Raw genomic sequence first — 9,871 nt, 5'->3', positions numbered from 1 at the left:
ACCTAAGAATTAACCAAGAATAAGTTAACCAACAATAATACGAAATTTCATATTCATAAATTCATTAGCAATTTATCCGTTTTTTTATTTTTAGCCTCGCCTAGTATCGGAATACTGGGTCTCAAAATCTCGAGCGATTGCCAATTCCGGGGCCATTTGGAGGGCAAAGGCAAATTGGCTTCGAAGAAGCTGGGCGTCATTAGAGCACGGCAATACTTCAAGCCGGCCCACATACTAGCGCTCTACAAAGCGCAGGTCCGGCCACACATGGAGTATTGCTGTCATCTGCTGGCGCACCCCAGCTCGATCCACTTGCCCGCGTGCAACGTAGAGCAGCTCGAATTGTCGGAGAACCAGAGCACTGGTTCTGTTGCTCTTGAAACAAAGCTTCAATAATAATTAATTATAATAGAAGACTATTATATATCAATGATAAATTATTGTTTTAGTCTTATTAAATTTTACATCGTATGTACCATGTGCAGACGTTTGTACGCCCTACTGTCTTGTTTCATCATCATCATTATCAGCCGGAAGACGTCCACTACTGGACAAAGGCCTCCACCAAAGATCTCTACGATAATCGGTCTAGCGCTGCCCTCATCCAACGTATCTTGTGGGGGGCCTACCAACACTACGTCTTGCGTTACGTGGTCGCTATTCGAAGACTTTTCTGCTCTACCGGTCATCTGACCGTCGAACTATATGCCCTGCCCACTGCCACTTTAGTTTTGCAATTCATTTTGGCTATGTCGGTGACTGGTTCGTATAAATCTTGTTTACGCGGCGCGAATAAAAAAATTCATTGTAATCTGAAAATTTGCATGAATTATTTATTATTAATAATAATAATTTATTACACAAACAAAACTAAAATTCATAATATTAGATAGGATATGGGAAAAGAAAATAATATTGTGGTAGAAAATTGTAGTATTTTTAATATGTATTACAATGTATACAGTTTATAATGTAACAACTAGATCAGTTATCATCTTCATCATCTGAAGCTCCATTTTGTTGCGGCTCATCATCTGCACCCGCATCACCCATACCTTTAAAAAAATATGTGGCTATATAAAATTGCTGCCAAATAATTTTCATTCCTAAAACATGTCTGTTTTTTTAGTTTGAAATATATTTTTTAATAGAATAAAACAGGCGTTCAACGTATTTTTGGCACAAAAGCAATAATTTATAAATAATTTTGTTTCTCAATTTTACCACAATAGCCTTGATACATTGTTGTGTTTACAACATAATATCTGTCAAAAAATATAAATAACTGTCTGTTTAAATAAACAGACATTTATTTATATTTTTTATCATTTTTCAATTTGTTAGAATTAACAAATTGATGTTAATTCTAACAAATTGAAAAATGACAGCTGTCAGATATAATAAATACATTTTGACAACTGTCAGATCAACTTTGCTTCGGAGGTTTGACGAGATTCGAATTTACATACTAAAGAACGTCACGTTTTATTAACAATTTTAAGCCTATCAAATCTAAGAAATACATACACATTTCACAATAATTCTGTACGCAGTAAATTGAAATTTTTTAAGGGCTAAATACCCGCATGTAACATGGATGATCTATTTGGTCAAAAAGGTAAAGGAAATGACTCTTTTGAATGTCATTTTTACATTTACCACCGCTTCGGAAAAGGTTGAGCTTTAACGAGAAATAGTGGCAAAAAACGAATTGCCACGATTTGAAAATCAACATTTACAGATTCATCCACCTTGCTTCACCACACGTAGCGACCACGACAAACTTGTACTTCACGAGCATACCACATGGACAAACCATCGCCTCCCTCGATCATATTTTAGGGAAGGGATGAACCCGCCCCACGTCGCCATCACAAGCAGTTGCATTCAAGCGAGCATGACGAAGTCTGTCACAAGAACTCTACCAAATAACACAAAAGGACATTCATCTAAAATCTAAATATTATGCAATATTCACTAAATGCCCTTAATTTCTTAATTTGACTATTTTGTTTAAATTTAAATAATATGATATTTATGGGCCCAGGGTGAAAAAGACTCGAACTAAAGGGATATTCCATGAATATTCCTTTACTTTTTCCCGCGATTAAATATTCATAATGATTTCGAGCTAGACATAAGTGTGGTGTATTGATGCCCAGTGATTGGGCTTTTGAAATGAATGAAGTAAATTTAGCAGAATTATATTTTTTCAACATCCGATGTTCCTTTAGTAGTGTTTCAAGGTTAATATGACAGCAAGAAAAAAAACCTTCTCTTCATGTTATGATACCAGAGGCTGTTGTTTATTTATATCAGGTTTTTAAATTAGATTAGAAGAAAACTCATGTTCAGTAAGTTGGCATACCCTGATCCTCATCTTCTTCTGCGGAGTCACCAGCCACCTCTGCATTCTCTGCTTCAGCCCTCTCCATCTGCCGAGCCAGTTCTGCCTCGTCTGTGGCTGTCACAACTTTAGGCTGAAACATGATAACTTCTATGAAATCTCATACTATTTGCTAAATTCAAACATTGGTCATTTCTGTTAATGATGGCTAGGTGGTGATAAGATCAAAAGGGATACCTTTATCAAAATAATATGTACTACCAGTAATGGGGGAATATATTATGCTGTGGTAAAGTAGAATGTTTTACTAATAATACCCAATACTCGAACCAGTATCTTCCACTGATTTGAAATTTAAGTATGTTACAGGTACAGCGATATAATAAAAATCTTCAAATTAATTAACCTAAAAAATACAAAAGACCTGTGGGGCCATTCGAATAATAATGTAAAATACATACTTGACATTATATCACATGAATTAGCAATAATATTTAATGAATGCATAGATGAGGGTGTGTTCCCTGACCTCATAAAATACAGCAAAGTTATACCTTTGTTTAAATCGGGCAGTTCTTTTGACCCTGCTAATTTCAAACCTATTTCAGTGCTGCCTGTTTTTAGTAAAATTTTTGAAAAACTTTTGCTTCAACAGCTACAAATGCATTTTTGTAAAGTAATGAACAAAAATCAATTTGATTTCACTAGGGGCTTATCAACAATTAATGCGGGTACTAGACTCATTGAGCACATCTTTAACGCCTGGGAAGAGTCACAGGATGCTTTGGGCATTTTTTGTGATTTGTCCAAAGCACTTGACTGCGTCATGAAACTTTACTCCTAAAACTAAAGCATTATGGAGTGAAAAATAGAGCCCTAAATCTGTTAAAAAGAGTTCAGATAGTCGATGTAAATGGCAAACAGTCTTCATGTAAACCTGTGGGAATAGGTGTTCCACAGGGTTCTATTCTCGGTCCTTTCTTGTTTCTTATATATATTAACGATCTACCGTTTGTGGTAGATGATAGCGATGAGATTGTATTGTTTGCTGATGAAACTTCACTTATTTTTAAAGTGAAGCGACATGCAGATATTGATGACGAGATAAACAGTGCACTCTCATAGTGCGTTGGTTTGAGACAAATAATCTGCACTTAAGCAGTAAAACAACAAAGAGTTTACGGTTCATTACACCAAACACAGCGGAGGTACAAACCAACGTACTTATAAATGACCAGAGATTGGAACTTGTGGACACTACGGTGTTCTTTGGTATCACGTTAGATACGTGTGGTCTTCAGTGGGGTCCACATATTGCCCATCTAGCAGACAGACTCAGCTCTGCGGCATATGCAGTTAGAAAGATGAGAGAGTACACGAATGTTGCGACCACTAGATTAGTGTACTTCAGTTATTTTCACAGCATCATGACATATCTGGTATATTACTATGGGGTCATGCTGCTGACATTGATATAGTGTTTGCTCTGCAAAAGAGAGCTGTTCGTGCTATATATCAGCTTGGTTATAGACAGTCTCTCAAAGAAAAATTTAAAGAAATAAATATTATGACTGTTCATTGTCAGAACATTTATGAAAATTTAATATACGTTCACAAAAAATCGTCACCTTTTTGCTCTTAATAGTGATTTTCATTATTATAGCACTAGAAATAACGGATTGCTTGTAACTAATTCTAGTAGGCTTCATAAGATACATAATAGCTTTAAGGGTAAATGTATACACTTCTATAATAAAGGCACTCCCGGCACTGTTCAGGCATTATCTATAAATCAATTTAAATGTTTTATAAAAAAATGGCTCTGTCGTAAAACCTATTACTCCACTGCTGAGTATCTAAATGATCGGATAGCCTGGGACTAGATTGTGATTATTTCATAGCAATAGAAATGACTGTACAATATTGTTTATTTTTATTGAAAAGAGCGCAAAAAAAGAATGCTGGGAGAGTTTCTTGCGCCGCTTCTTCTCTCTCAGAGCGCCATTTGTTTCCGAAGCGGTAGTAGTATCGAGTATGGGTATAAGAAAAGACATCAAAAAGAATTCTAAAGGAATGAATTTTGAGAAATTAAATGCCTTTTATGCCTTTTAATAATTTATTCTTATTGCTACTAGAACAGTTACACTAAAGGTGGACATAAAACAGTTTTGTTTCAGTCTGAAGGGCCCCATAAATAGTGAAATTACTGGGCAAATCAGACTTTATCTACATAACATCTTATGTCTCAAGCAGACAAATGCAATAATTGTAGTGTCACTCAGATTTTTTGGAATTTTCAAGAATCCAAAGCAGCACTGCTTTGTAAAGGGCGGGGCGTATAAATTACCATCAGCTGAACGTGTTGCTCGCTCATCCCTTAGTGTCAGAAAAAAATGAAATATTAAAAAAAAAATAACATTTACTTTTGGCTATATTATATATAATTAACTTACTGCCATCTGAACATTGAAAACGCCACCGGCTTCTGTTATTGTTTCCTTAATTTTATCAATTGCATCTTGTAATGCTTTGAGCCCGTCTGTCTTCTCTGGAGTTGATGTTGTCATTACTGGAAATCAATATATTTTAGGATTGTATGATTTTGAGATATTAGGATGCATGCTAAATCAGTACCACAGAAGCACCTTTTCTACCACCAAGTCCAATAGTGTGGTAATGCTATTCATTATTGTTGCTAGATATCTCTATCTGGGGTCGGTCTCTCACGTCTAAGGATTGTGGCCAACATCTGGAGCGGATGATCTGCAGATTCTGTCCAGCATGTATCTTACAACCATGAAGAATTTGGATGACAAGTCATTAATTTGGTTGGTCCATCTTATTGGAGAATGACAACTATTACTATATATTCTTCTTTAAATTATAACTTTTTTCCATCTAATTTTCTTGATTCTATTATTGTCTGACATCTTATTGCACACAAAAAATACATAATATACTAAACTAAACCTATTATTAAATATATATAAAAATAAACATGGAACACCAAAATTAAATACAAACTCAAACTGACACACCAAAACCAACTTGTTGTGCAATTAACTTTTCAATGCAATGTGCAGACTGAAAAGACGGCATATACTAGACCACCATGATTAAATATGAAATTCCTGATGAGGAATTTACTCTGATTGCCATTAATCTCAGAACACATCTGTCACAGTCTCTCGACTGATTGCATGATAAAATTGTATAAAAAAAGGCTCAGGCTAGCGGTGAAAGTTACAAATTAAACATACCATATAATGGAGGAGCTATCAGATTTATCTTGATTGGCATCTCAACAGTTGATAATGACAGTCCAGTCTTTAACGCAGCTTTGACTGCATCAATCCCTTCATAACCATAGCAGGCACACTCGATATCGGCCCTTATTTTGACAGCCTGAGATGTCAGTTTCCGTTTGATGTTTGCAAGTAGCACTTCTTTTGTTTGTTCATCTAAACCACACTCATTGAGAACTGAGGGATCTCTGAAATTTGCATTAACAAATAAATGACACTATGGGCACTGAGGGTTTGACATCAGTATAGTTGTCCAGACAAATACGGTAAATAAAGCTGAGGTCAAGGAAAAACGTCTAAGGAATATTAGGGAATATATTGCATTTCTATCCTGATTGGTCATAAGCATCTCCGTTGATTTCTTTAACCTTTCTCAAGTCATAAAATGTATAACTTTCCCATTATGTAAATTTTACTTTGTTATGATCTCACACTCCAGGACATCTCATTAACAAATACTATTTATTAGGCTAGTTTTAAAAGGACCCAGTTCTACAAAAAAATACTACATTCAATATTGATTTTGAGAAAAGCGATTTTTATTTGATCTCTAATCTAAATATCCTCCATTAGTACTGTTCACAGATAAGCTAGATTACATTAGAATCGCGATTGTATTAGTCTTGTGTAGTTCTCGAATGAATTAGTTAGAAACAGCACTCCCACAGAAAAACTACACGAACTCATCCCCAGATCCCTCGCTCCTTAGTTTGTTAGTTCATAATGGATCTGATGGATGCTATATATTAGTGATCTGAGCTATGGATCCTTTTTTGAATTCCAATACTGTTATGTACTTCACAAACGACATTGCTTACTATTATTATCTTGCGCAGGCTCAATATACAAAATATTCTGTGCTACTATAATGTTTTTGTTTGCATTTAGGGACTTCACTGTAGTTCATAGTTCTTTAGTATAATACCAGGAAAGGTCAGATAACTAAATTGACCGCCCCCAGTCATGAGCTATTATGTGCAAGCCTAGTTTGTATAAATGTATAAATAAATTCAAAGAAAATAAAACTGAAATCTGATACAGGTGATGTCTGAATATATCATGTATCGATCTGAACAAAGATCAAGTAAGTACTGAATTTAATTTAATATTACAAGGATATAAACCAAAAGTAAAACTTACACAGCAGCTTGCTTGAAGAAATCATAAGCTGAGGCCTTCTTTTTATATTTTTCTTCAAACAGCCATGCAGTTCTTTTGTACAGTTCCTCTAATTGTTCTGAGTTCTCGTAATGTAATAGTTCCGCAACATGCCTAAGGATTGAGTTGACTGCCTTGGCTTTAGCATACCTCTCTGTGCATTTATCTATGTCTTCGGCAGAGACCCGACGTTTTGACAAGTCTATGTAACCTGGAATTGTTTGTAAAGTCATCAAGTATCTTCATAATACTACACCAAACACTTATTACTCATGAAATTACTCCCTAATTTAAAGAATTTGCTAATAAAATAAAGATGGGTATTTGAGATAGGGGATGGATGAAAGTAGATTGATAAGACATATTTATAATAAAGCAAGTGTGGTTTAGAAGTGTTTAAACCACACAAAATGTGTTTGTGAAATAAGAATTAGAAATTACATGGTTAATATCTGGCAGGTCAAGAAGCTGAAGAATAGGCGAGCTTGTATGAATGGATCTATTCTAGTGTACAGTTGAATGGCTTTTTAGTAAAGAATGTAAGGACCATGGTAAACAGAGACCCTTAAGTGGGAAATAGGTGTAGATGTAAGTATGAACGTTTTAATTGGTACCAATAATAAATTAAATATTTACCTTTCTCTTTGTCAACTCTTATGACAACCACTGGTTCAGTTTTACCCACTCTGATGAGTTTGTTGATTGATCTGATACGACGCCTCGACAATTCGGAGAGCAGAATCATGCCCTCTATATTGTTATACTCCAATAAATGTACATACGCGCCCATTTCAGCTATTGAGCGCACATTTACCATAACTACATCCTCCACTTCAGGATATTTTTCCTGGTAAAACCTACACGAAAGAGGCATCTGAAAATTTTCAGAATTATAACCTTTTATCACTTAATATTAGCACACGCAGGTATAGCATTTATTTTCCATGTAAGAGATTGAAATTTACAGCTTTAATAATTAACCTTTTACAGATTCCTTTATTATATTTTTTGTATTACTATAAAATAAATTCTGATGAAACCGTGTTGTTCACGTTGATAGCTTATGATTTGACATTTGGCAACTGTAATTTGTAACATGTGTCATTTGTCCTACAGATAATCATTAGAGAGAAAAAGTGTAAAACGGGGTGTGAGAATTTACGATTTATGAACCATGCGTCACTCGAACGGTTGGCTCAGTTAGAGAGCTCGGAAGGAACAGGAGAGGTCATGGGTCCAAGTCCCACATCGTTCATAAATTTCGGTTACTTTAATTTGTATAGTTAATCCCAGAAGTGAGAGATATCACTTTAAAAACAACAAATTGTTTAGGTTTGAAAAATCGACATCTTAAGTCAATTACTTAATATGCAATTATTGGGTTTGAGCGGATTATCAACTGTAAAGTAGATCCTGTAGATGGAGCCACATAATGAGAGAATAATAATTATACTTGAGAACCGAACGCCAATGTTTTAGAATTGAGCAATCCAGACACCCAGTGTGCTCAGGATCTCATTTTTGGATTCTCACAACCGGCAAAAGACAAAGTGTTGCGATACGCGATCTCATGATCGCAAAGATATCCAGCACTCTGTCCCAGCCAAGCATGTCCGACACAATGAAGAACCGAGGTAACTTCGTCAGGTTACGATACGCATCTTTGTATTGCACTATGATGTTGTTGATGGATTACACTTACACTTAGCAAAGCGACGCTACAGCGTGTACACCTAACACATACCAGGCCATATTGGATTTAAAAATGATCCCAATTTCGTTTTCAATACCCTGGGAACCTTGGAAACGATATTCATATTTGATGATATCATCAATTTGCGCGATGGGCATATTGGATTTCAAGAATTATCCCAAACTTGTTCTTTGCAACAAAGAGAACGATATGCTTATTGATGCTATTATAATTTTGCGCGGCGACCATATTCGATTTCACAATTAATGGTCCAATAGGTAGGTACTCCTTCTCTGAGATCCTGAGAATGTTGGAAATTAGTCCGTTTTACACAAATTGTTTTAAATTGTAATAAAGTTAAAGTGATATCACACACTCCTGGGATTAATTGATGATGCCTGCTACTCGGCTAAGTAGAGTTAGTAAGTCTTTTGTGGGGCGATGTATATGCTTATACAACGAGATCCCAGAAAATGTTCAAAACAAAAGTATTACGTTATTCAAAAGGATTGTTAAAAAACGTTTACTATATGGTAAAGGTTATTATAACATAAATGACTTTCTTAATGATACCACAGATTGGGAATGGAGCGACCACCCTCAGGCTATTAATTAATAAGTTGAACTGTACAATATTACTTTGTAAACATAATATTTTCCCGCTGAGTTTGTTGAGCCCATTTTTCTCAGGTCTGAGGCATTCGTTTCGGAATGGGTGGTGGTAGTTTTTGACTTTCAATAAGTGATGTCACATCCTATTTAAAAAAAAAAAAAATTGAATTTGAATGAGATTTTGGTAACAAATTTAATTTTAAATCCCAAAGTGAGGGATATCACTTTAAAATAACTACTTGTTTAGGTTTGAAAGAGCGACATCTCAAGTCAATTTCCTAATATGCAATTATTGGGGTTGAGCAGGTTATCAACTGTAAAGTAGATTCTGAAGATGAAGCCACAATCTGAGAGTTGTAGAAGACATACGAAGACTTACGAACCATGTGTCACTTGAACGGTGAATATATTTTTTTTAATGTTGGGAGAGTTTCTTGCGCCGCTTCTTATCTCTCAGATCGGTAGTAGTAGATTATAGAAGGTAGATTATGGAAGTATATTAGAAATGACATCAAAGAGAATTCTAAAGGAACCAGTTCCGAGAAAATAAATGCATTTTATTCCTTTTAACGGTTGGGTCAGTTGCAAGAGCGCTCGGACGGAACCCTAGTTCTCGTGGGTTCATAAATTTTAGTTCCAAAAATGTAATTAGTCTGTTTTGATAATCAGCCACTAATCCTAACATGGAAACCTATATTCACTAGTATTAACTGGAACGTATGTAATAAATCATTTTCTTGAACTTGTCACACATGA

At 35.2% G+C, this 9,871-nt stretch overlaps 1 protein-coding gene across 2 annotated transcripts; it reads right to left on the bottom strand.

Annotated features, from left to right (window-relative positions):
* Positions 1 to 915: 915 nt before the first annotated feature.
* On the bottom strand, positions 916 to 7,925 carry LOC126971008 (eukaryotic translation initiation factor 2 subunit 1). 2 transcript variants are annotated; one of them, XM_050817179.1, is made up of 7 exons: positions 7,792 to 7,925; positions 7,447 to 7,684; positions 6,793 to 7,021; positions 5,608 to 5,840; positions 4,801 to 4,916; positions 2,369 to 2,480; positions 916 to 1,055 (listed from the first exon to the last, which is right to left on the bottom strand). In XM_050817179.1, the coding sequence occupies exons 2-7, from the start codon at positions 7,682 to 7,684 to the stop codon at positions 985 to 987; spliced, it is 999 nt and encodes a 332-aa protein (XP_050673136.1). In that variant the 5' UTR covers positions 7,792 to 7,925; the 3' UTR covers positions 916 to 984. The 2 variants fall into 2 exon arrangements, with proteins under 2 accessions (XP_050673136.1, XP_050673135.1); XM_050817178.1 differs by having other exon boundaries at positions 7,776 to 7,861.
* Between the last annotated feature and the right edge of the window lie 1,946 nt (positions 7,926 to 9,871).

The sequence above is a fragment of the Leptidea sinapis genome, chromosome 22, assembly GCF_905404315.1.
Source record: "Leptidea sinapis chromosome 22, ilLepSina1.1, whole genome shotgun sequence".
Taxonomy (NCBI): Eukaryota; Metazoa; Arthropoda; class Insecta; order Lepidoptera; family Pieridae; genus Leptidea; species Leptidea sinapis.
Note: the sequence above shows the minus strand (reverse complement) of the source record. Positions and strands in the feature narration are given on the sequence as shown.

Coding starts and splice junctions, on each gene's coding strand:
- LOC126971008 (XM_050817179.1), bottom strand. CDS start 7,684: ATGCCTCTTTCGTGTAGGTTTTACCAGGAAAAATATCCTGAAGTGGAG. Junction 7,022..7,446: donor AAGAGTTGACAAAGAGAAAG/GTAAATATTTAA, acceptor AAACAATTCCAG/GTTACATAGACTTGTCAAAA. Junction 4,917..5,607: donor GATAGCTCCTCCATTATATG/GTATGTTTAATT, acceptor ATTGATTTCCAG/TAATGACAACATCAACTCCA.